Here is a 26,358-nt window from a genome sequence, read left to right as displayed (position 1 = left end):
CATTTTTGAATGAATAAAAAAAAAAAAAAATTGCTCACTGAATATTTCATTTATTCTTTTATTTTGTACATTTAGTGAAAAACAAAAGAATATTCCTATCTGCCAACATTTCAGGAGCTAGTGGGTACTGAAGTTGCATTCAGATGTTTTGGGGCAAGTTTCTACCGTCTTTTATCACCTGGTACAGTTTATCCATTATAGGCTTTGTTTGATTTGATCGAGGATGGAAGTTTAGCCAATACCACAGATGACATGGAGAGTCATTCTGGTTCTCAAATACTTTCTTACTTACAGTTAAGCCTTTGCTTAGCAGGAGATAATGGAGGATAATAGGACAAATGTGCTGTCAACCCAAGAAATAGTGTCAATATAGGTCATGGTTCCTGTAAAAGTAAATAACCCGAGTTACCAACCTCCCTTCACAAACAAAACTGTGCCATGCTGTCAGCACCTGCTGTCATGATTTTATGCAAGTCATGAAGAAGCCTGTTGTTTCCTCACACTCTGACTTTTTAAATGGCAGACTCCACATATGGACTTACATTTTACTCGGAGTGTTCTCTGTTTAGCTGCTCTAACTAACTGCTGACATGCCCAAGTTTTCCCACCACTGGATTCTGAAGGTTTGTTAGTGACCGCTTTGTTATTAATCATATCCTTCACTCGGAACGCCTTCCGTGACATTAATATTGAGAACACTTAACACTTTAGAAATGTTTTCATACTCTTCCTCCGACGTGTGCGTCAGCCTCTCCAGAAAGCTCTTTTGACTTCATTAAACTGATTTTGCCCTGACCTTATGTACATTGTGCCAGACTAAATGTTCTTGCACAATATATTTTGGACTCCAGCCAAGTTCGTTAGCAAAGTAAACAGGATACATCTGGCCCACAGTTTTTCGTCCCACAGGAATGCATGTTTTTACTTTGTCTTTATGAGTTGTTAAGTGTCTGAGACGGTGTAAATATCTTCGACTGAGAGAAAGCTGCCAGGATGTAGCGGAAAACTTAAAGCACTATCATTTAACAACACTACTTTCTGCTATTAATTAGTAGCTGAAAATATAATCCTACTATTACTGGCTTGCCGGAAAATGTGTCAAAAAAAAATATGGGCAAAACAGTAAAATAAGATTAGAAAACAATGTCAGAAAATAATATTAATATACATTATCATTACTACTTTTTCCTAGAGTTATTTTTAGCAGTGCTGTGATGAAATTTAGAAGTGCTTGAGCACCCTGATAAAGGGTCTAAACACACCTATGACCTAAAAAGTAGATGAAACCATAAAAACTCCATGTCTGTTTACAGTGTTTTAATTACGGCTGTAAAAAAAAAAGTTGCAAGTCTTTTGAGTGTATTCACAGCTGTAACTGACCTCAGGTCAACAATCCCAAATTATATTTTTCATATAGGTTCTCAGAATATTGAACAAAATTTTTACATGTTTTTATTTAAAATTGGAAAATATTTTATCCAAATAAATTGTGTTTGACGTATTTACGGTACCTTTATTCCAAATTTGAAATCTAAACTGAAAGTACCTGCAAGAATATAACCAGAAACTTACTTTAAATACAAACTGCTGAATTACAAAAGCTCATGACTGGGTTGAATTCGAAGTAGGACCCGCTTCAGAAAATATTGCACATAACAGCTTAAATATTGATGTTAAGGCAGTTTTCTATAAAGTGTGAGAATTACTAAGTCAGATCACATCAGAAAAGATTTACATTTGTTTTCTGATCCACATCAAGTCACTAAAGCCACCAGTTTCGTAGATTCACCCAGTTTGGTTAAATATAGTTATTTGAATTTCCTACACCAAAGTAGACAGGCGGTGATTAACCTGATAGTAATAATATTTTAAATAGACTTAGAAGAATTTATCTGCACGGTTTTGTTTGAAGTAGACACTATTTATGTGCCAGTGTGCACTCAGAGGGTGGAGATGGGTGTCTCTTTCCTGTGATTGAAGTCGGGGCACTTCCTGTATTTAAACAAATACAGGAAATGTCTGTATTCACATGAAGGCCCGCAAAGGTCTTCTGTACTTGCCCTCCAAAAAGTTATTTTTGATTACACGTTAATAAAATACTGATGGTTTAAGATGACTGCGATATTAACATCATTATAGTAAATAATGAGGTGAATGTCAGCCGTGGCGACAGAGTGGCAAAGTTCACGGGTTCACTTCCTGTGGCAGCTATTGTGTCCATCCAGGGCACCTATTTGTAATGGCACAGTCCCCTCCATGAATCTGACCGCTCCATGTTCATATATTGAAAGGCACAACAATTGGGAGTCTGCTTAAAAAACTTGAACTCTGCTGGGGCCGGAGACATCTGGATAACCAGTCAAAACACTCAAGAGCCTTTCATTGTTTTCTTCCTCGAAACGGAACCAGTCAGCATGGGAGTAAGAAAGAGCTATTAACTGCTGCTAAACATGATTTCCGTCTTTAGTTTTGCAAACAGGATACTGGAGTCTGAATGTTGCTTTGAGAAACACACTTGTTCTTTGGCTACGAATGGGCAACCACTTGGTCTCTTTTTACCCTAAAACTCCCAGGAACCCTTTGGATAGCAAACATTCTGCTGATCTTCGTGGCCATTATGTTGTGGCTTCTTGTCCTGCCGCTCATCAACAGCTTCGAAGGTTTATCAGGGTTTGAACATGAAACGCTGTGCACCTCTAATGCCTGCTTCACTGCACACATGAAGAAAGAGAAGTTTAACAAGGCCAAAAAAGACTGTGACAAAAGAGGAGGATATTTGATGACGATAAGAGATCGAAAAGAAGAGGATGTGCTGCGCTCACTTCTCTCATTAATAAAAAGTCAACGACATGGGACGCTGCTTGAATTTTGGATTGGATTAAAACTCAAAGAAACCGACTGTGTATTTGCTGACCAGCCACTCCGAGGATTTAAATGGGTATCTGGAAATGAGGAATCCCACTACTCCAACTGGAAAGAAGAACCTGCCTCCACATGCTTAGCAGAGAGATGTGTAAATATTGATTACAACTTTTCAAGTGAGAATCACCTGAAATGGACTGCTGTCCCTTGCAAAAAACGTAAAGCTTTTTATGCATGCAAGTTTTATTTTAAGGGGATGTGTGAACCTTTGGCTCTACTGGGGCCTGGGGAAATAGCTTACACAGTACCTTTCTCACAAGACCCACTTAAAAGTCAACTGAAGTCATTTCCTCATGGAACTTTTGCTATAATTCGGTGTAGCGATCAGGAGGATCACATCTCTGTGTGCAACGCTGTTAACCATACCTACGGGTGGACTAACCTGGGCCCCTTTTGCAAAACAGGAAAGCGAAATTGTGAAATCAGCAATGGTGGATGTGAACATTCGTGCCATCAGGATGCAGATGAAATTCGATGCTATTGCAAAGAAGGTTATGAATTGGAAAAAGATGGACTCCGCTGCAGGATTAAAGACTTGTGCAATCCTGACACCTGTGAGCATCAGTGTGTAATGAGCGAGTCGGGATATTTCTGCAAATGTCCAGTTGGCTTCGAACTGCACGAAAACCAACGCAACTGCTCTGACATTGATGAGTGCCAATCACAGGCTTGTAAGGATGACCTGTGCATAAACACACATGGCAGTTATAAGTGTGCCTGCAAAGTCGGCTACAAAATGATGGATGGCAAATGCAGCGATGTTGATGAGTGTGCACAAAGGAAATGTGAGCACATCTGCTTGAATAACGCCGGATCGTTCTCTTGCTTTTGCAAGGAAGGCTTTGCTTTATCTGAAGATGGCCATTCATGTGACGACATTAATGAATGTGTGACTAACAGCTGTTCAGGGGCTGAGTTTAAGTGTGTAAATACTGTAGGAAGCTTCATGTGCACACACCTGAAGAATGATGGAACCACTTATGCTCCAAATGTCACCTTTGCACCGTTAACCTCATCAGATTACTCATCTTATGAGAAAACACAAGAAAACTTTACAGAGTCCTTTACCAGAACTACAACTGAGCACCCGTACCCTCAAACAGATTCACCCATTCCAGACCCGGAGAACGTTACAAACAAGGATCCACCGAGCAACACAACCGTGGCCACGAGTTTCGCCAAGACAATCAATTCCAGGGTGATAATCTGCGTCCTCGGTTCAGTTATTCCTCTTGTCGTGTTGATTGCAATTACTTTGTTTTTTGCAATTTTTCGATGCACTCGCTCTAAAAAAGAAATGAAGAAGAACACCACTGCAGATGGCTACTGCTGGGTGTCATCTGGCTTGGATCCACGTTTAGAGAAACTATACGAGTCCATCTTGACTGATGACCCATGATCATTTAGTGACAGAAAAGACTGACTAGAGTTATTATGTTTATTTATGCAATTCTTGCAATCTCCTGTGATTACACTACATATCAAAATGCAAATCAGAAAACTTCATTGTCCATCAAATAGTATTTGAATAAGAGTAGAGTCATAATGGGGAAAAAAATAGAAAAGTAAATGAGTGTTAAGTGGAAGTGCATAATATGCTGTAGAGATTATGAAGGATGTGTAACAACTGTTTTTATTGCACTGTTAATAGTCTGAGGCAATGTAAATATCTTTACCTATGAGAAAGTTACCAGTATTTGCCGTAAAAAATGTCATTTAATGTTAAGATCAGACACTTTTCTTCGTTTGTTTGTGACAATATTTTATGCTTTTGTGTATAATCCTGCTATTACCTCCTGTCCTGAGAATGTGCCTGTGTAATATGAAGACAAAAGAGGACCTTTAGCTTTAATATCACAGAAAATGATCATTTGACCATTTACTTATCACTCTACAACCTGTGCCCCAAATATAAAAAGAAAAAAGAAAAAAAATACACAAGTATCAAAGTAAAAGTACTTAAGAGATATTATTTGTATAATATGATCAATAGTACTGGTGCATTAAAATGTTAGTGGTACTTTGCTGTTTGAGCTGGCTAAAATATAACATAATCTACAAGTAAAAAGTGGACTAACACGTATATTCTCCAGAGAGTATACCTCACAAGTATTCTTAAGAACTTAAAGGTACTTTTTGAAAAAAACAAAACAAAAACATTGTTTAAAAGAGCTTCAAAGGTCAAAGCTTTTGTACTGTGTTGCAGCGATATGAACTGAAGTTGTAATAGGCTCTGGCTGTAAACTCTCATTTGGACCACGTGATAGTACAGCGAGTTATTTTGACCTGCCCAGAGTTCAGCACAACACATTTCAGCCTTTTTAAAGATATTATTAAACTCCATCCTGCTAAAACAGGGCAGACTCAGACTATAATAAAAAACAAAAGGTGCCTTTCAAAATGTTTAAATATGCTGGTAATTTTCTTGTTTTGTTGAACAAGAAGTACCTTTAAGTGAACATATTTAGTCTCTGACAATGACATGTTGTACTTGTACACACCAACAAATGAGTCTTTTTGATTGGAGTTCCACATCTACACGCCATAATGTAAAGATGAAACTGGTGTCAACTGATATACTGTAAGTATAAAATCTAAAACGAATTGTTTGCGTTTTTTGCTGTGTTTTTTAATAAAATATATATATGTGGACTGTGCTATCTGTTGTTCTTATTTTACATATATAGATAGCACTACAATTCATGAAGCCCATTCTATTACCAGAATCATTGTTTATGTTTTTGTAAAGATTAATTTGCTAGTATTTGAATCAAATTTAAATTTAATTTAATATTATTGTTATTATCCATGGATTTATTTTAAAGACATTACTGTTTTTGATTAGGATGCCAAATTAAACCTTACATTCCTGAAAAAAAATAATTTAGTGGTTCAGTGTTCTGCTTGATTAATTCCTGACTTCTCAGAGGTCCAGTGTGCCGGCTCAAATTTTGGTATAGAATTGTGAATCTTGATTTTAGGCAAGTACTTGTATTTGTTTGGCAGTTTATATAAGAGTCCTGTGCATATATTTAGTATATCTATACATTGTTCTTCATTTTGTTGCTGTTGGTCCTGCTTAAAGAAAAAAAAAAATGTGTTTATCTCATTTCCTTCCTGAGAGACCCTGTTTCCGCAGTGGCACAAAGACTGGAAAATCCCCATCATTTAACACAGGCAACCTTTTGTACTCCACTATGAGACAGCATGGCCTGCTTGCAGACGAGAGTGCCTGTGCTTAGGATGAGTATGACTATTCTGATGGTTTTACTGACTCTTGGAAAAGGATTGGATATAAAGCAGCCTGGCCACTGCAGGGCCGTTTGCAGTCACTATGGCAAACCTGACTGCATAACTCTAAACCAAGGTGAAGTGGATTTTAAAACAGCTGAAGAGGCCTGCCATGACAGGAAAGGAGAACTTCTGCAGTTGTGCTCTAAGAGTGATAAGAGGTTGTTTGACATTCTGAGCCAGGAATTGTTTGGGAACTACTGGATCGGGCTGCATTTACCAGCTGGTGCTTGCAGCAACCTCTCAGCTCCACTGAGAGGCTATAAGTGGATATCTGGCAGACCGGGCATCACCTTTCTTCCATCTTGGAATAACCACATTCAACTCTGCTCTCCACACTGCGCATCACTTTCAAGTGATGAAAAATGGACAGAGAGACCGTGCTCGGATAAAGCTGATGGGTTTATGTGCAAAGTTGAGCTCCAAGATGTATGCCATGGACAAGAAGTATCGCATCCAACCTTTTTTCAAAGCTATAAAGGCTGTTCATCTGGACCATGTGAGCAGAACTGTGAGGATTTTAAGGGGGGTTACACATGCTCATGTTTCGAACAATATATACCAGACAACAAAGACCCCAGGCAGTGCAAACCACACTGTGCACAAAAAAGATGCCCTAGTATACAAGAGGCTGGCTATGACATATGTCCTGAAGGCTTTCTAAAGGTTGACGGTAACTTTTGTGAGGACCCTAATGAAGGTCCAGTCACAACTCCTCCCGTTGTAGCGTTTGTCAAACCACCCATCAGCAACAATACACTGAAGGCTTCTTCTGTTCCTGGGGTGCACTTTCTGTGGATTTTGATTGTGGTCGTTGTTGTCATTGGATCTATTTTTGTCATCAGGTTTTATGTAGTTAAGCGTTACAGGCAAAGAGAAAATTCTAATCGCAACAATGTTGTGACTTAATCATTACCCCAAAATGACAGAGTCCTCTGGCTCTTTGTTGTTTATCGTAGACTTGGGTATTCTTGGGTGTTGTCTCCTAATTATTTAATGGTACACTCATGAACCTAAAGGTGTGGTCCACATCACTGGGAGCAGAAGACGCTAAATGTTTAAATGGCTTAACCAGTCAAAGTAGCTCTAACCTACACCTCCAATTACCGACTGGCCTCCAACTATTAGCTCCAGTCATATTTTCTTTCTCAGAAGCCTGACCAGCAGGCTGAGCCTATAGTCATTAATCATGCTTTAATTTGTGTGTTTTTAGTCAGAAAGGATTGTAGGTTAGATGAACAACTGGCCAGATGTATAGATGAACGTAAAGAATTCCAAATGTTTCACATCTCATTTTTCCTTTTGGAAAACAAGAAAAGTGAGAACTACATTTTGATATATGAAACATTTTAACAGCTATCATTTTAGGAGGTTTACACCTTTATTTTATTACATAATTTCCGAGCTTATATGAAGGAAAACCAATGTGCTCTTGTTCTTGTTACTACTACTACTACTACAACATCATCTTTATTTCAGACATATACAACAAACCAATACACACACACACACACACACACACACACACACACACACACACATTTACATGTACAAATACGAATATATATGTACATACACACACATGTTCTCAGACAAAAACAAAAGTTAAAATAAAATGAACAGAATCTAAATTACATGAAATGACAACCGTTAAGTCTGAAATGGAGTAGGAAGAAGTATGTTACATACTTATTCATCCCTACCCCACGCTCACTCTATTGAATCACCATATTCAGTGTTACCCCAACTTCCCCTCATCACTTATCCCACACAATAAGGAATGAAAGACAAGTATAAAGATAGCTACACTGATAGCTATAATTCAGATACAATTTGGCATAGTTATATATACACACTATCAGTCATCAACTTTATCAGTTTTGTATTCTTCCAAAAGCAGTTTTCGAAACATCTTTATGAACTGATTAATGCTTGAACATATAATATAGCAGCATATAAAATGGTACAGAGTATTCAAAAAGTAATCAAACAATTTTTACACTCCTTAACATACTTGTGTACTTCACGTACAGCATATGTATAAATATGTTCATGCTGACCTTTTTCTATAATCATTCATATTTGTACATTTAACTGCTTGCAAATGAGTTTTAAAGATATGACATGTGTATACTTTTATTTCAGGTCTTTTTTTGAGGTAATTTTATGGTCAGTTATGTGTCATGTTCAAGTGTGAGTTCATTCATATTTGCTCTTATAGCACCATCTACTGTCCTCAAGAACAAAGTGCTGAAAAAGTATGGGAAGGCAGTCAGAACTGAGTCAAATTGTAATTTGGGAAATTACAGTTTGTTCCAACAGAAACAGAATTACTTAAGCTGTATCTTCTAATAACATAGCATTAGTAACAACTGTTTTAAAATATAAAATCTCTCTAATATTAATTATTATTTTGTTTTTATGGCCTTAAGACACTGTACACCTACATTTTTTAAAATGTATTTTTCTTAAGCAACATGTAATGAAACGTGCTGTATAAATAAAGAGACATGGACATCGTTGTAGGTGTATTGATCAATAAATTATCGGACTTGTGTTTTTCTTTCAATTTTATTTAGCAAAAAATTATTTGTCCCATTTTTTTCATCTGTTCGCGCTCACTGGCTACTTTAAGTACACTTGTTGAGCTACTCGTCACTAACAATGTCTGATCAGTCAATCAGAATTGAGCAACTCATTGCACCTAGGCATGTATACATGGTCAAGACAACCTGCTGAAGTTCAAATTGAGCATCAGTAAAGAGAAGGAAGGTTGTTTACGTGGCTCTGAAAGTGACACGGTTGTTGGTGCCAGACGAGCTGGTGTGAGTATTTCAGAAACTGCTGATCTGCTGGGATTTTAGAACACAACCATATCCAGAGTTTACAGATGATATATATGTGAAAAAATGAAAATATCCAGCGAGCGGCAGTTTACTGGCTAAAAATCCTTTGATGTCAGAGCTCCAAGGGAAATTTCCAGGTCGCTTCAACAACCCATCAGCCGGTCTCCGGACTCTGTTTCTGCTGCAACATTTGTTTCCACATTTGCCTGAATACTGTTGACCATGTCCATCTCTTTATGAGCACAGTGTACCCCACTTCTGATGGCTCCTTCCAGTAGGATAACACCACATACCAAAAACTTTTAATCATCTCACTAGTTTCTTGAACATGACTTGTGTTCGCTGTACTCAAATGGCATCCACATTCACCAGATCTCAGTCAAACAGAGCACCTTTGGGATGTGGTGGAATAAAAGATTCACATGATGTGCAGCCGACAAATTGGCAGTAACTGTGTCAATCTTAAATTTGATTTGATTGATAGGAGGTGATTTCCAGCAAAGTTTGGCTCTGCGCTGGAAGTGGTGTCAATCACGGTCCTACTGAAAACAACACGTTGAAATGTAACCGTTTTCTTCCGCCTTTCATCTGTTCCGCCATCTGACTAATCTCTGAACTTCACAGCACTCACTTCCTGTTTCAAGTTGTAACAACAGCATTGACGCAATACTTCAGAAGGGATACAATGATTAATTTAACGCATACATTCAACAAACTGTATTAGAGTCTCTCTCTCATATATCACACACACACACATATATCTGTGTGTACTCAGACTGGAACTTTGATCATCACTTATCTTTTCAGTGACTGTGTATACGGGCAGGTGACAAATTAAAGCAAAAACTAAACCACTGTTTGCTCATTCTGTTAAGCTTTGGGGTGCAATTTCTGGCCATGATTTAGGTCCATTTATTCTTTTAGAAGCAAAGATTATACAAAATGCTACAAGGTTGCTCTTAGGCTACGTTCACACTGCAGGTCTTAATGCTCAATTCCGATTTTTTGATCAAATCCGATTTTTTTGTCTGCTTGTTCACACTACAAATAAAATGCGACAGCAAACGCGCTCTAGTGTGAACGCTCAAAGCGGCCCGCATGAGCAAAAGAAGATGTCACACACAACGCGCTCTGTTTAGACCCAGAGCAAACATTATTGTTTGACTGATGGCCCTTAATATAAAGCCTAAGGCTACGTACACACGGCAGGCGAAAGCGCATCAAATCCGAATTTTTTTTTTTTTTTTTTTTTTAACCCTATGCGACCCATATCCGATCATGGTATGACAGTGTGAACGGCACAAATCCGATATTTTCAAATCCGATCTGGGTCACTTTCGTATGTGGTACTGAATCCGATACATATCCGATGTTTTAGAAGGCGACTGCTGTTTGAACGGTCATGTCGCATTAAATCCGTCTTTTACGTCACTGACACAAGACAGGCGCCAATTATCAGCACCGGAGAAGCGCCCGAGAAGACATCGCGAACGCTTCCTGGCCATCCAGTGTAGATGTCAGTGAAACTGTTGGGAAGACAACGTGAACATTTTATTTGTACTGTATAATCTGCAGATTCTGACAGAAATCTGCAGCTATCCTTTGAAGCACCGCTCCTCTAAAACAGCAATAACGATAATTATTAGGTTATTTACATTATTATGTAAATAACAAAATAACTTAAAGCAAAAATTGGGAAACGTAAAGTCCGAAGTCTTTATATTAAGGGCCATCAGTCAAACAATATTGTTTAATCTGCTGTCGCATTTTATTTGTAGTGTGAACAAGCAGACAAAAAAAATCGGATTTGATCAAAAAATCGGAATTGAGCATTAAGACCTGCAGTGTGAACGTAGCCTTAGTGATTTACTTTATGATCAACCATGACAATGCCCACATGCAAATGTCATGACGTGTCAGCGAGGATAAAAATGATCTGAATCATGTCCTGTGTCCTTCGCAGTGAGTCATTTTGTTCTCCACCACCATCATCAAAACAACCACAGGAAGGAATGTCTTTTTGGCAGACTAGACCAAAGGTGCATTAATATGTGACTTCCTGTGCGTTCTTGCCAACTCCTGCTTAGGCTGAATTACATAACTATGCCTGTGTTCGAAGTCAGATCTGGATTTTTGAAAGTAGTAAGTGTGTATGTGTGCGTGAACAACCCATAAGGTAGTAGTGCAGTTCTGAAAAAACTGGAAGTTGCAAACCTTACCTAGCTCGCACTGGTTGTAGCTGACATGACCTCACCTCTACCAGTAAATATGGGTCCTACAGAACTAAATCCGCCAATCACAGCAGGAGGAGTTCACTTTGTTTGGAAAGGCACGAAAAGTGCCTAAGAGTCCTGAGATGATTTTATTCCATCTTTTTTTTTTTTAAATCACATTGTTCACCTACATTACACCCTGTGCACTTAACTACTGCAGCACTGTGCATTTCATTGTTAAAAAATGAAATTATTAGGATTTTAATTTTGCAAAAACCTCTTACTATGCATGTTTCGCAAGCAATGCGTCCAAACAGCATGATCAAACGATAGATGATGAAATGTTAAAGGGGGCGAGTCCTCTGTGCCACTGTTGGTGGGATTATATTCCCTGAGTAAAACCTTACAGGTAATGGGCTTCGTGAGCTCTACTTTATTTTAACATTATACTTAAATAAATACTTCTCCTCTAACGTCAAACATAACTTAATTTTAACTTTAATATGCACGTGTTGAGGTATTTAATTTAATTTTGATGGAATACAGTGTGGAACTTATCCTGGAAGGTTAGCTCAAGGGGAAAAATTAGCAACCTAGCAAAGCTTCACTCGAGTGACGTATTCCAATGCTAAACAGAAAAGGGGCGGGCTCCCCTTAGGTTATCCAATCAGAAAGTAGGCGGCGGTGCTCGACGGCGTGTCATTGGGTTAAAGTTTCTGTCTTAGGTTGTTCATATAAATAATAACATCTCGGCTAGCATGTGGCAAGCATACCTGTCAGAGAGGTAGCGTGTTTCCTCACCCAGTTAAAATAGTCCAAACTTGTTTGTCCGCTCAAACAGACACTCAGGTAGAGGTACAGGTACGGGCAGCAGTATGTCGGTCGACAGCGTGTTTAGGACCCGGTCTCTCGGTGTGGCAGCCGAAGGTCTTCCTGATCAATACGCCGATGGCAAAGCAGCGAAAGTGTGGCAGCTGTACATCGGAGACACGAAGAGCAGGACGCAGGAGTACAGGAGCTGGGTGGTGTCCCTGCTGAAGCAGCACGGGGTGCGGAGTGTGCTGGATGTAGCCTGCGGAACAGGGTAATGTCAGGTCAAATTAGCAGTCTTATTAGCACGTCTGACAGGGGCTTCAGCTCTGCTTCATCAAAATCCACTTAAAAATCGTTCGACTTAGTATGTATCTATAAATATAATCAAATATAAAAAACATAAGCCAAAACGTTATGAAATTTCCATAACAAAATCTTAAATACGGCTTTATCCAAGTATCCCGAGCACGCTTTTGTTAATGGTTAAACTTTGATTTAAACTGCATATGCCAAACAAAAACCTGAACTCACAATGATACAGCAGGTGAGCAGCTGCTGATGACGCCATAAATCGTGCCGATTCAGACGACATTATTGCTTTTCAAATTTGTGAGAAGGTGTGACTCTTGTGTGATTCACAGTGATTGTGCAGCTTCAGAACAGAGTTGTGTAGGAGTAGCTGATAGTGATGCTGGTGTTTGCTTCTTTGCTGTTCTTGATAGATATGTGGGTAAAAATAAAGTGATTTCAGCTCACATAGGCCTTTTTGTATGTGTACCCAACTTTATAGCCGTTCAAGTGAGTTTGACTTTTGTGGAATTTCAACTCACTGACCCTTTTTAACTCGGGACAAAATCCGGATTAAGCCACAGAATAATGAATGAAAGTGCAGAGTTGCACCTGATCCTGAGCCACGTCCTGCCTCCTGCACTGGTCTGGTGTAGACACAGCGGGTTTACACATGCTGGTTAAATGTGATTCAGTTACAGAGGTGTAATATGTCTGTGACACAAGCTTGAAGTAGCAAGTGTTGTCCATTTAAATTTCCTGTTTCTAAAGCAAACTAAACACAAGCGAACCGTAAACTTGCACTTGGTAGGTCAGTGGGTGATAAACTAGTGCTGGGTAGCTGAAAGGAGTTTTGTCTGGTTTCCTGCAGTCTTTTTATCTCCCTTGATACTCTGACTTTGCTCTCACACAGCAGCAAGGCCATTGCCCAAGCACAGACAAGCAGACCATATACGTCACCTCAGCTGTTGTTTTTCTCATGGTGAATTTTCACTGGAGATGCATTCTAACCATTTTATTGTTTGATGTTTATCATAAATGTACCTTTTTTTCTTTGCTCATCACTTAGCACTCATTTCAGCTGCTAATCAACATTACAGAGCTTATAATGTTCATGTCAGAACTGCAGTCATCTCCATAATAACTCAGCTCCACATCTCAGGCCGCATGGTTGTCTTCCTACGGTGTGGAGCACCCCAGCACATTGATTCTGACCCCATTCCCTAGTAGTGGTGCGCCTCAGTAGTGCAGCAGCCTCGAAGTAAACATATTCCTCGTGGATCACGGTTACAAATAGCTATTTTTGGCAGCCAGAGTGTGTTTGTGGTGCTTTCTAATTCTGAGAAGAAGCTGCAGGCTGTGGATCGTCATCACCTTCAGCTGAACCTGTGAGAGTTTTTTAATTTAGGATTCCATAGGTTGAAGCAGGAAGTCTTATGTATAACTGCAGAATGGATAGGCATACAGACAAATTAAAGGGAAACCATGAATCCCTGACTCATACCTTAAGGATTATGCTGGATCTGTTAAGTTGAGGCCTTCACAGTCACCAGACTCACAGTTGAACCAAATAAAAGGGCCATCTTTTAGAGGAAATGGTGTTGATCCCTCTTGTAGAGGCATCGAGTCCTTTGAGATTTGATGCCAAGATGAAAACTAAAAGATATGAATTTGCTTTTAGCCTAAGACTTTGTTTAATCCAAAACTGGAAAACTGGCTGTTCTTTTTACATAAACTTTGTTTTGCTGTTATCTATTATCTTGCAGTTACCCGGTAGATGTTAATGATTTCTGCACTATTGTCTATTGAATCCCTCCCCTGTTGCACTGAAACACGTCTCTATTGTTTATTATTAACTCATAAATAGCAGAGAAAACATTTTTGAAAGTCAGTCAGTAGCATCTATTCAGGCTGTGGTTTGGCCCGCGATCACGTTTTCCTGTCAGGTTTTCAAAACAGTAGTAGCTTCTCGCTACCATACAAATCATCTCTCCTTACCTGTGACAAGGTTACAATTCCTGTCTGTAGTGTGACGATAAGCTTATCAACCTACTACTAAACCACATGTAGTGCAGTCGCAGCAAACACACACTCGCACTCAGACTTGATCAAACTGTTTTTTCAGGGGAAGATGACAGCAGGGATTACCCTCAAAATCAAAACACACCTACTGCACCAAATCATGATCCTCACAGGTCGGTTGTTGTTTTTAAACGTATTCATGGATTTTGTTTTCCAGGATTGACTCCATTATGTTGGTGGAGGAGGGGTTTAATTTGGTGAGTGTGGATGCCAGCGACAAAATGCTCAAGTATGCACTGAAGGCGAGATGGGACAGGAGAAAAGAACCAGCTTTTGACCAGTGGGGTATGAAAATTAAAAATATATATATTTACTGAATCGGTCAGTTCCACAGATTTAGATTCTATTTGTGTCAGTAATCAAATCATATTTGCCAAGCATTTTGTGACAGTCTCTTTGTGAGCCTCTCGTCCTCACCATTAGCTCAAAGTCCACCATCTTGGACCACAGCTGGAGACAGCAGTCCTTGTTCTTCCCTGCTGTCTCTGTGACCTCTGCAGAGCAGCACATGCTGCAGGTTCTGATCCCCAAGTGGAATATTAGAGCAGAACAAGGACTACAGAGTCTAGCTGCAGTACAAGTTGAGCTGGAGCAGCTCCAGTCGTGGGATGAGATCCTCTCCAGGGAAGCAGCTGAAGGATATTGAAGCCAGTGAGCCAACTGGTAGTTAAAGCATGAGATAAGGGCCAGGGCGAGTTGATAGGGGATTGTTAACTAGTAAATTGATCTCTCATGAATCAATGGAAAATAACCTAAAATGAGTTGCCAAAAATATTTTAGTGAAAGAATTGAAGAAGTGACACAAATGAAGCATTCGTCAGAGAATTTGCATCCTAACATAAAGTTAAGTTCATCAACAGAGCAACATCAGTGGAAGTGATGGCAGGGTAAGCTTAAAGTTGAAAAGCTAAGCAATCAGTATGACGTTTAGTCACGGACCTTCTTATAGTAATAAAACAGAAAGACTGTGTGGTGTTTGTTTTGCATTGGCTGCCATGCTTGGGTTGATCCCAATAAAGCCCTGTGTGTGGGCAGCACTCTCAGTTGTTTTATTTGTCTTAAACTGTTGGAAAGTGCGCGCATGTTTGTGGTGGATATCTACATTTCCTCTGGTTACCTCATGTTCTGCTCTTTTCTTTCTCGTCTTCAGTGATTGAAGAGGCCAACTGGCTGACTTTATCAGAAGACATTCAGAAACCAGGAGATGGCTTTGATGCAGTTATCTGCCTCGGCAACTCATTTGCCCACTTACCAGACTTTAAAGGTACACAAATAATAAAAGTGTTGTTAATTTTGTGGGTGAGATTAAGGGCTTTTCCTCTGGGCCTTTCAAAACATCTCATTATGCCTGGACTTGGCAAACGTAGCCATTAGAGTTTAAGTTTATACCAGGCTCATACCAGCCTGTGTGGGTGCACCTCTGAACACACCCAGCGATGATGTTGCAGTGCCCTGGAGTGCCCTTTCACTTCACTGCAGCAGGGTGTGGAGGCATGGCAAGCCCATACAGGATCTGTCTGAAACGATTTATCCCACAACCTTTGTCCCACAGATTATGAGAGATTATGAGAGACATGCATTTGTGGGAAAAAAAATGTGTCCAAATAATTTTTGCCTTGTCAGAATGATGATGTGACTTAAAATTGCAATATGATTACTCCTGTACCCATAACTGAAATCAAACATCTCCTTGAATCGATGCACACACCTTTGCCTTCCACAGTTTGTTACTATGCGTTTAGCTGCCAATTCGATCTCTTATTTATGCACTCAATCGTGCTGTTGCTGCTGTTAGGGGACCAGAGTGACCAAAAGTTGGCCCTTCACAACATCGCCAGTATGGTCAGACCAGGTGGGATCCTCATCATTGACCACCGCAACTATGACTACATCCTGGAGACCGGGCGTGCTCCACAAGGCAAGAACATCTACTACAAGGTACTAAACATATACCAATATTGGATTTACTGCAGTGATTATTCTTTTTACAACATAATTGCATAACAGTGTAAATACAGAAGCATTAGCCTTATTTAGATAATGCTGAATTGTCAGAGATGCATACTGAGCAGTTCTAATTATGTATTCATGTCTTAAATGCTTGCAACAGTATTTGTTTCAGTGCCTGATCGACTTCTCCAGTTTGGGACATCCTGTTATATAACACTGATATTCACATTTTAAATTTAATTTTTGAATCTGTGCTTGGTTTAAAAAAAAAAAAAAAAAAAAAAGAGAACTGATGGTGGAAACTACAGCCTTCAGCCTCACGACACCTACTTTGTTTGGAAAGGTAAAATACATCAGGTAACAGTCGGTGCACAGCACTGCATTTTAGTCAGTTTTTCATAGCTCTTTCCAAGGTACTGCAGGCTTATGGCAATTGAACAGTTTAAAATATTTAAATTTAATTTTAAAATATTATTTTACATTGAAGAAAAGTTGATTTTTGCTTGTATATGCTCTTATAGTTCATGGAGAGAAAATCAGAATCAGCAAAAATCTGTTTCAACGGGTAAAATTAAAAAAAAAAAAAAAAAATGGACTCAGCCAAGAAAATTGGACTCGGTGCCCCTCTGTTTTTAATCCTTTGGTAAATCACTTCCTGGATTTCGCTCTAGAGACTGGTATAGAGAAGCTTAGGATTGTAATTTTTGGGTACGAACCCAAAGCACACAGCAACATATGAATTATTAGCCTTGTGTTGAGGCTGGGGTGATCAGATGTTCTCTCTGCTGCCGTTTTTGTTTTAGTCATTTATTCTCTTTTCAAGGATGGCGGTATGTTTGATTGTAAAATCTCTGAGAACAGATACACTGTTTAGTTTATTCAAGTTCAAAGAACTGGGTCTATTTCTTACTCAGTGGTGTCTAGAGCTTGACCACTTTATCGGTTGGCCAATATTAGCCTTTTGGTGATCTGAGCATCAGCGTTTAGACCAGCCGTTAAATCACTCCTGTCATATATTTGCTGGAACCTGTACAGCCCTTAAATTAAAATTTAAAAGGTAAAGGAAAAATTAGAGGGACACCCTTTAGCCATCATAGGAGTGTTGATATTGCATAGTTTGTCCACCAGAGGGCTCTCTAAATTCCTTTTGGCAACACCAGCTTGGGCAGCACAACTATCAGCTGATCTAAGAAGACTTGGGCAGAAGATAAACGAGTAAATAAATGACTACATGTAGTAAATACTAGAGAATCTGTTTATGCATCTGAATATGAGATTTTTAAATCTCCAAATATTGATTTGCCCCTTCCTACGCTGGCTGAGCTCTTGTGGTGTCTAACTGCTGGTTTATTCTTGGAAATTATGGAACATTTGGACCTGGAAATGGCTGATTATATCCTTCAACAGTATAAAAGATGGACGTAGCTACTGGACGTCACCCGTCCAATTTCCCACTTTGAAGCCTTGAGACGAGCATTTTTGCCATCGGCATCCTGTTGCTTTGAAATGTGAAGAGTGATGAGCAGATCTGACTGTGAAACCACACAATTATTGACTAATAACTTGTAAATCACATGTGTGTGCACATTTTTAGAATGAACAAAATTTGCTAATTTTTATTTAATTTATTTATTTATTTTTATTTTTTAAAAATACAACTCTGTGATTAAAATTGAATCCATAAACTCAGCAGAAAATAATTTACCGAGGTCAGACCTGAAATTTGTTTTCTCAGACTTTTACAGGGCCAGAAGTCATTTTGCAGCCACAAAATGTATTGGCTTCACTTTTCAGGGCCTGAAGCTACATCTGTCTTTTATACTTTGCTAAATGTGAATTAATCATACAAACGTGCAGTTATCTATCTATTGGCTTTATCTCAAATATCATCCTTATTTTATTGTCATACAGGATCATAAGTTTTGGACTTATCGCTCTGCCCAAAAAGAGAATCTGAAGTTTGAAGCCATTCTTCAGCCATCAGTATGGATGGCACAAAGAAGCCTGTTTTTAATCTTAATTCTCAGCACAATCTGGTCTTTTATTGCTTTGCGAGTAGTAGTGGGACAGACAGTATTGTTTAAGAATGGTTTATTTACGCCATCCCTAGCAGCAGCTGGCTTTAAGACTTAAATCCCCACACGGAGCCTGACGGATATTGTGAGATTTTCACTAAAACTGGTGCAGGAGAAACAGAAGGAAATGTGTTTGGGTTTTCATATCATTTTGGCAAATGGGGCAAAAAAACGGATGAAGTCAGGAATAATGAGTAAAAAGCCCTTTGGGAAGATGGGAAACAATATGACTGAAAGTACACGTAGCATCGAGTGTGCACATTAAGTGGACTTTTCTGTATAGATTGCATGTATGATGGGTTTTTTTTTTTTCTTTTTCTGTCTCATCCCCTTTTTTCAACCCTGTGTTCACATAATTCAGACAACCAGCCAGGCTTGCATTTGGAATGAGCTCAGATATGAGATGTGCGGAAGACACAACAGCAGGTCATGACTGAAGGGAACCATATTTGATTCAAGATGTTTGCATTAAAAACAACGTCCATATTCTTTAATCCAGCCAAAGCAGGAAGTATCCAGCTGGAAGGCCTTAATATAAATACTACGTCAACAATTGCAAGTTGGCGAAAATCAGCTTCTGATGCCTTCATAATCCCCGAGTGTGCTCTTGTGCTCCAACTCTGAACCAACCAAATTTTTTTACCCTTTCATCAGTCTCTTCTGTTCAGGCTCTGTTTGGACATCATAGAAGAAAAAGAGGATAAATAGAGTGTGTGTGTGTGTGTGTGTGTGTGTGTGTGTGTGTGTGTGTGTGTGTGTGTGTGTGTGTGTGTGTGTGTGTGTGTGTGTGTGTGTGTGTGTGTGTGTGTGTGTGTGTGTGTGTGTGTGTGTGTGTGTTGCAGAGTGACCTAACTCAGGACATCACCACCTCAGTGTTGTGGGTCAACAGTAAGCCACATATGATCACTCTCGATTACACCATCCAAGTGCCACAGGCCACCCTCCAGAACCTGCCTGAAGTTAGGTGAGTCAGGCTCTGATGCTGCTGCAGAGCTCATGATAGGAGACTGAGCTCACACTTCATACATTATATCTTCATCCTTTTATGGGAGACCTATTCTAACTGGTAGATCTGGACAGTAAGTTATAAATTCGTCATTATAGCATCTACAATTTCATGTCTTGTATGCATTAAATGCAGCTTTTACTGCATCTCAAATCTTTAGGTTTACATTGCCTTGAATATTTTTGCTTTCCAGCCGAAAACCGTAACAATACTTTATTAAGATGCTAAAAAATAAAAAAATAAAAAAAATTGTATTATATTCGCTTTAGATGGGTGTTTAAATGTTATCAGCAGGATTATTGTAGTTTTGCATTTTCTAATTAGTTTTTCTGTTTATTTCATTTTGACTTTATTTTGAGTTCAGTTTCTTTTCAATGATTTTAAAATGTATAGTTTTCGTTTGATTTTTATTAGTTTCAGTGTTATGATTGTTGTATGGAGGGCCTATGTCAGAGGAAAGATTTAGGACAATTGGTACATGAGTAAAAACATGACTTTTTGAAAGCAGTTTATTTACAGTCTTGAGACATCCATCACGACTCATCAGGCAAACTGTAATCAAATGAACAGATACTACAACTAAGGATATTTTGTCTATATTTTCTTTTGTTATCTTTAATTTTCTAAGCTCAAAGTCATTTAAGCAAGTATTAATTTTAATCAAAAATGTTATTTTTATTTTGGTCAACTAAAATCTTTAGTCTTAGTTTAGGGTAACCTTGGTTACTGGTCATGCCACCATATTAGTCAGCACACCATGCCAGTGTTGTCACCCCCTTTGTATATACAGTATATAGATCACCATAGCAACAGAAGAGCGCACCCTTTGTCCACATAGAGCAATGAATAATCCTAACCCTCATCGGGCTTTATAAACATCATTCATGACGTGTAAATGATTTTACAGTCGAGGTCACTGGGCTCCGTCCTCAGACACAATAACAGCTATTAAACTGCACTGCATTCCTGAAATCAAGGACAAATGGTCTGCAGTAGTGTTATCACAAGTATCACAGTTGAAACTGAAGCTGAGCTGAAATCTAATGAATACTGCAAAACTTCAGTAACTCTGGTGTTTTGCTCTGTTTGTGTCCTCCAGTAAATTCCGTTTGTCCTACTACCCTCACCGCCTGGACAGCTTCAGAGGTCTGCTGAACGAGGCCTTCAACGGCAAACTGGAGCACAGCGTTTACGGCGATTTCAAGACTTACGTGCCGGGCCAGTCTCAGGCTCCATGCTACTTCATCCACGTCTGTAAGAAAAAGGCCTAAGAGGAACACCAGGAGCCACCTTGATACTGATGTGCACACAGTGCTTGCAGGAAGGAGGGAAAAACATCCCTGCTTAAAAAGTCCCAGTTTATTAGTCCTCCAGATTAAAACTAGAATCCTGCTGTAAAGTATTTTAGCTTTCTTTCAAAAATATCGCAACACACTTTGTGACATGGTTACTGAAATCAGTGTTGACTATGAAAAAAAAAAAATGTTGCTTTAAAGCAGTTTTTGTTTTTTCCCCCTGTAGCTTTAAATTAAGAGTACATAAAGAAACTTATCTTTTAGGCATTTGAGCTGCCAGGACTCATTGGCTCTGCTAGTCGATAATGTTCATTCATTTGACTTAAAACACAGTTTGTTGTTTAAAAAAAAGCTACTTTTTTTTTTTTAAAGATGTATTGAAAATGTGTCGGACCATTGCTTTGCCCATGTCTGGTAGTTTTCCTCCAGTGTGCATTCATGCTTTCATCTTTTTGGGCTGCTCTCTACATCCCGCCTCTTTGAACACGTTTCAAAATGGTGCTGTACATTTGTGGTAATCTTCATGCTCGTTGTTGCCAATAACGTACAAAGATGTATTCTTAGATGACTATATTTTGTAAGTTTACCACTTTCGTCTTAAAAAAACACAGATAACACATCTGTTGCTTTGATTACAGTGGCCTGATGTTTTTAAATGTATTTTCAACCTGGAAAGAAAATGTAGCCATTTTTGGCCTGTTGCCTTTCTTCAGGTTGAAGCCAGCCTTTGACAGGCACAGACTGAAGATCTGAATTCGGGTAAACCCAAGAGAACGATGAGTAATAACTGTGAATCACCTCAACTTATACAGGAAGACCTCACCTGCCCGTTAGATCAGATTTGATCTTCTTTGAAGGGTCGTTACAGTAAAGCCTCTCATACCTGAAAAGACTTTGCTGTAGTAATTTAAGTTTTGTGCTTTTAGACAGAATGCCTTTAAATTGTGTGGAAACTGCCGTTAATGAACATGAATCAGGCCAGTACTGAGCATCAGCGAACATGAAACGACAATAAAACCTGAAGCCCCGACTAATTGAACCACGTCATCAAACAGAAAGATGACATTAAAGTAATAAGATTATTACTGAATGCCTAACCTGCTTATCAACCAAAGATATTTAAGAATATGTAACTGTTCTCTCATGTAAAGTAAGAAAACCCTGCACAGTAGATAACGGTGGAAAACATTATGGAAGAATAATTTACACTGCTGTATTATCCAGGTGTAAATATTTTTTTTCTGTATTTTTGCAAACTCACTAGTGCCATTTTCACTTGAATGCAAAAGGAGTTCGACCACAGTGAACTGAAATATTCTCACATCTCTGCCTCAGTGCTTCGTGATATTGTGCTAGTACTTCCTGTAGGACAAAATGTACGGTATGCAAAGTTCATGATTAGTTTGAAAGCAACATTAGATGTTAAGAAGGTGTTAAACATTTTATAAAAATTCATGTCCTGCATGATTATTGAAATCTTTTGCCATAAAATAAAAATGTTTCAAATAAGCACTGCTGTTTGTTTGCACAATATTTTTAGGAAAATGCTAAAAGTTTGATGTTTGCTAGTGTAACATGTAACACAAGTACGAAGTTTAGTGAAGGCTGACGGGGATTTCATTAGCCTTGCAAATAATAATTAGCATGAACTGGTTCTTTGAACAGAATCTACCTTTGAGTGTGAGTTTGATTTGATTGAGTTTTTTTCTTTTTTAAAAAAAATCCTCCAAGACTGGAGATAAATGTAGGCGTAATCAGATAATTGCTGGAACATGAATACCTAAACTAAATACATCAATCCCTTCAATAGCTGGTAAGACATTTCACTAAAAAAAATGAATAAATAACCAACCAGCTCACGTGAAACTTGCATCACCAGAATCATCTGACAGGTCTTTTGGAGACCATAAATGTCTCTTTTCATGTGAAAAAAAAAAATAATACAAGTACACACAGTGATTCTGTGTATTGTAGACACTTTCAGTAATACGCTGAAATAATTGCCTTCTGTATGAATTTCTCAGTCTGTCATTTAGTTGTGGAGAAATTTAAGCCCACTCTCATTTACAGTTTCTTCAGCTCACTGAGGTTTGCAGGTTTTATTCACACACAGCTCTAAGTTCAAACACAGCACTTGGAACAGGGTAAAGTCTGGACTTTGACTGGGCCATTGCAATAACTTGATTCTTTTTTTCCTTCTTCTGTTGTACATTTGCCCAATTTAAGCCAAGCGTTAGCCGTTTGCAGATGTCTCCACACCACACGTGGACTCCTTGGTGTACAGAGGAGTTCATGGTCGACTCAGTGACAGCAAAGTGCCCAAATCACCAGCCCTTTTATTTATTTTTGCCAAACATGGTGCTATCCATTATGATCAAGGATTTCCACTTCTGTCTTGTCTCTGCAAAGGACACTGTCTTGTCCAAGTCTTGTGATTTGTCCAGATAAAAGCATGGTTTCAGTTTATCCTTTGCAAACCTACACCATACTGCCATGTTCCTTTTAGAACAGAGGTGATTTCCTGGCAAACCTCCCAAAGATGCTTTGCTTGGCTTTTTCAAATTCTGCTCTCATGAACTTTAACATTTAACGTACTAACTGAGGCCTGCAGCATGTGAGATGTAGCTCTTGTGTTTTTTCATAGTTTCTCTGAGCATTGCACGGTTTTACCTTGGGGTACGTTTGCTGTGATGTTCCCTCCTTTTCCTCCTATTAAAAGTCTAAGTGTAGAATGATGGATTTCAAATGTTTACTAAACTAACTACAATAACTAACTGCACTTATATAGAAAAAGTCTTTGTCTTTATCTTCTTTCAGATTTTTATTTAATCTCTCGCCTCCTATTTTCGTTTGACATGTCCGTTACGTCAGGGATTTGTCTAGTTTCATGTAGATTAGCAGTGAGGCCCTGCATGCCTTGTCGAGAGAGTCGCTGTGACAAACTGATACAGAGCATGTGAATGTGTTGTGATTTATACACTTGTAGTCAGAAGTTCTCTAATCGACACAGGGTCAACGCTTCGATAGATAATCAGTTCAAACATTTCTTTTGATTATGCCGAAGTGAGAGGAATACTGTCAAACAAGATGTTTTATTCCATCAAAATTAAATACCAGAGAAGAGCGAAATACAGGCTTGGCACAAGAGGGCAGCATTTCATTATACGACTCCCACAGACCCACATCTTTACCTCATCCAGCTTTCACAGTGGCTGTGTTCCTCATCTGGATCTCATTATCACTTCATCCTCTTCCTTATCAGACTTTTTGTCTGCTAGCTCTTATTATCTGTTATTTATTGCGAGTCATTCTCACACTGGTTTATAGGGCCATTTTCTTTCCTTTGTTAGTAATCTTGTTGTTTCTCTTTTTTCTGCATGCTGAATCTTAGCTTCATACCACTTAGTTAAGACATAAATTTAATGACACTGTGCTAGTCTCAGTTTATTTTATGGCAAGTATGAAACTCATTTAAAGGGCTTTTTGAAATGTGCTTTAAATTAGCTTTATTTTTCTAGAAGCCACGAGATGCTGCAACACCATATTAAAATAGTAGAAAGTTAAAGCATACAGCTGCTTCTTTGTCTGGTGTTTTTGTCAAAGAATGACATTTCCTCTCTCTGTGTATCTGACCTCTGAACACAAACTTGCACACTATCCTCTTGCCTCTCTTCCCTGGAGTGTCTGTATCACATCTTATGCCTGCAAGGCAGGCTATCAGACAGCCGTGCAAAGAGCTGATACACAAACCAGATGTGAAAACCGCTTGCCAGATGTGGCTGCTCTGCTTTGCTTTGCTGTAGTTAAGGGAGTCAAAGTGGTCAACCATGAATGGGTTTACTGGGGAGGATTGCTTTCACAGCACGGTCATTGGCCAAATCAAACAAAAGCAGAGGGAGCTGAGAGAGACCCATTGGCTGGAAAGAAGGAGATGAGTAATTACGATGAATAATGATTATGCTCAAGAGCCTTTAAAGGAGAAAAAGAAAAAGGAGTCAAATTAACGATTTATGCTGTATGGTCTTGTTAAGAATTTATTGAGTTGAAGAGAAAATAATCTTTCTCTGGATTTTCTTGGAAACATTAATAGAAGACAGATTCGAGGCACTTTCATGCCGAATTCTAGCTTTTGACCAAGGAGCTTTAGTCTTTAACATACCCTTTTACAAACCTGTTTTTTGTCTACTTTAACTTTATCCAGCTGTTTCTTTGTTCATTTCCAGAAAATTATATGTTCAATGACACAATGCAAGGTCAATACTTGTAATCAGCTCCAGCACTAGTATCTTAGTTTAGTTTGGAATAATGAAGCAAGCTTGCCAGGCCAGTGTCCAATTAGTTTTGAGCTTCTAAAAGTGGGAAACTGTTAAACCTAAAGAAAATGTTAATCATAGTCCAAATATTTATGGACCTAATTGTGTTTTTGGGGGTGGAGGGACGCACAGAGCTGCTGTTACACTCCAGGTTGATACACCCATAACATCCTGGGGGATTTATTTTGAACCAATATGTAACCAATGTGTTCAATGTGTACTTTATTCTAGTGAGCACTGTAATACTTTCTCAGGTTTTTACTTTCTGTGACAGCTTCCAGATCAAATGTGGCAGATTATGAAAACATACTGAACATAACCCGGCACATTTGCTTTAATATTTCATACTGCAACTCTTCATTTACTCACGTTTTTAGAACACACTTCTCCTATTCAATGAATTTAATAATCTATTGTTAAAATACAAGTATATTTAAAGCTGCAGTTATTGCGGTTTGTATGGAATCAGTTCCACAGAAAGCTTTTTAATATCTTTTAGCTACTTAAACATACCATAAATAACTTTTAAAAGGGAAAAAAGTACTATATGTACCACAAATAGTAAAAATTTGCTGTTAGCTAATGAACATGGCAAAACATTTACCAATAATGTCAGAACTTGGTGGGGGGGCAATAAATGCTAACACGTTGTTTGTACATTGCTCATGTGCTAATGCTAATTGCTAATAACATCCCTCCACCTTTGCTTCGTAGCCAGTAAAAATCCAATTAGCTCTTTGTTCTCCATTTCTTGTTATCGTTATTTAAATCTTTCTTTGATTTCTTTCATTTTGCTATTTGGGAAACGGTTCTTAAACTTTTGTTTATCAGACACATTAAAAGGTATGAGATACAATGAGATGCAGAGAGAGCCAAAAATAACAATCTCCCTGTCCCTAGTCTTTGTGCTAAGGTAAGCCAAGCTAACACGCCTGAGCTAGCTTTATATTTATATTTAAAGCAAGTTTTAAGAGTTACCCAAGAAAAATAAAGCATTTAAAATATATAGACCGAAGTATTTTTTATGAGTGTGCAGTACCTGCAAAAACTATTTTAAATCATGCTGTGTAGAATAAAACTAAAGCTCCAAATCTAACATCAAGTGCATAAATTTGTATAGTAAACAAAGTAGTGTTAAATGAAAATGGCTTCTGCTTGTAATGAGAGCTTTGCACATTAGAGATATTTCAAATGGTTTTCAAATAACAACTGACCCTACAAACAAAATTCTCTTGGGACTGCATATTTATCCAACCCCCATTTA

General features: G+C 38.5%; 2 protein-coding genes across 2 annotated transcripts; both read left to right on the top strand.

Moving 5' to 3' along the window:
* Positions 1–2,238: 2,238 nt before the first annotated feature.
* Positions 2,239–7,750, top strand: LOC116311099 (complement component C1q receptor-like). Its single transcript, XM_031728129.2, has one exon. It carries the CDS (start codon positions 2,618–2,620, stop codon positions 4,319–4,321), a length of 1,704 nt encoding a protein of 567 aa, XP_031583989.1. The 5' UTR covers positions 2,239–2,617; the 3' UTR covers positions 4,322–7,750.
* A 4,258-nt stretch (positions 7,751–12,008) lies between these two features.
* On the top strand, positions 12,009–22,291 carry gnmt (glycine N-methyltransferase). The gene is made up of 6 exons (XM_031728128.2): positions 12,009–12,356; positions 14,613–14,740; positions 15,606–15,719; positions 16,251–16,393; positions 19,323–19,444; positions 20,586–22,291. The coding sequence occupies exons 1-6, from the start codon at positions 12,148–12,150 to the stop codon at positions 20,755–20,757; spliced, it is 888 nt and encodes a 295-aa protein (XP_031583988.1). The 5' UTR covers positions 12,009–12,147; the 3' UTR covers positions 20,758–22,291.
* The last annotated feature ends 4,067 nt before the right edge of the window (positions 22,292–26,358 follow it).

Source organism: Oreochromis aureus, linkage group 19 (assembly GCF_013358895.1).
Source record: "Oreochromis aureus strain Israel breed Guangdong linkage group 19, ZZ_aureus, whole genome shotgun sequence".
Lineage (NCBI taxonomy): Eukaryota > Metazoa > Chordata > Actinopteri > Cichliformes > Cichlidae > Oreochromis > Oreochromis aureus.
This window is presented reverse-complemented; position numbering and strand designations above follow the sequence as displayed.

Excerpts from the sequence above, each read along its gene's own strand:
- LOC116311099 (XM_031728129.2), top strand. The coding sequence starts at position 2,618 with ATGTTGTGGCTTCTTGTCCTGCCGCTCATCAACAGCTTCGAAGGTTTA.
- gnmt (XM_031728128.2), top strand. The coding sequence starts at position 12,148 with ATGTCGGTCGACAGCGTGTTTAGGACCCGGTCTCTCGGTGTGGCAGCC. Across the intron at positions 16,394-19,322 it reads GCAAGAACATCTACTACAAG|AGTGACCTAACTCAGGACAT; the intron begins GTACTAAACATA and ends TGTGTGTTGCAG. Across the intron at positions 19,445-20,585 it reads CAGAACCTGCCTGAAGTTAG|TAAATTCCGTTTGTCCTACT; the intron begins GTGAGTCAGGCT and ends TGTGTCCTCCAG.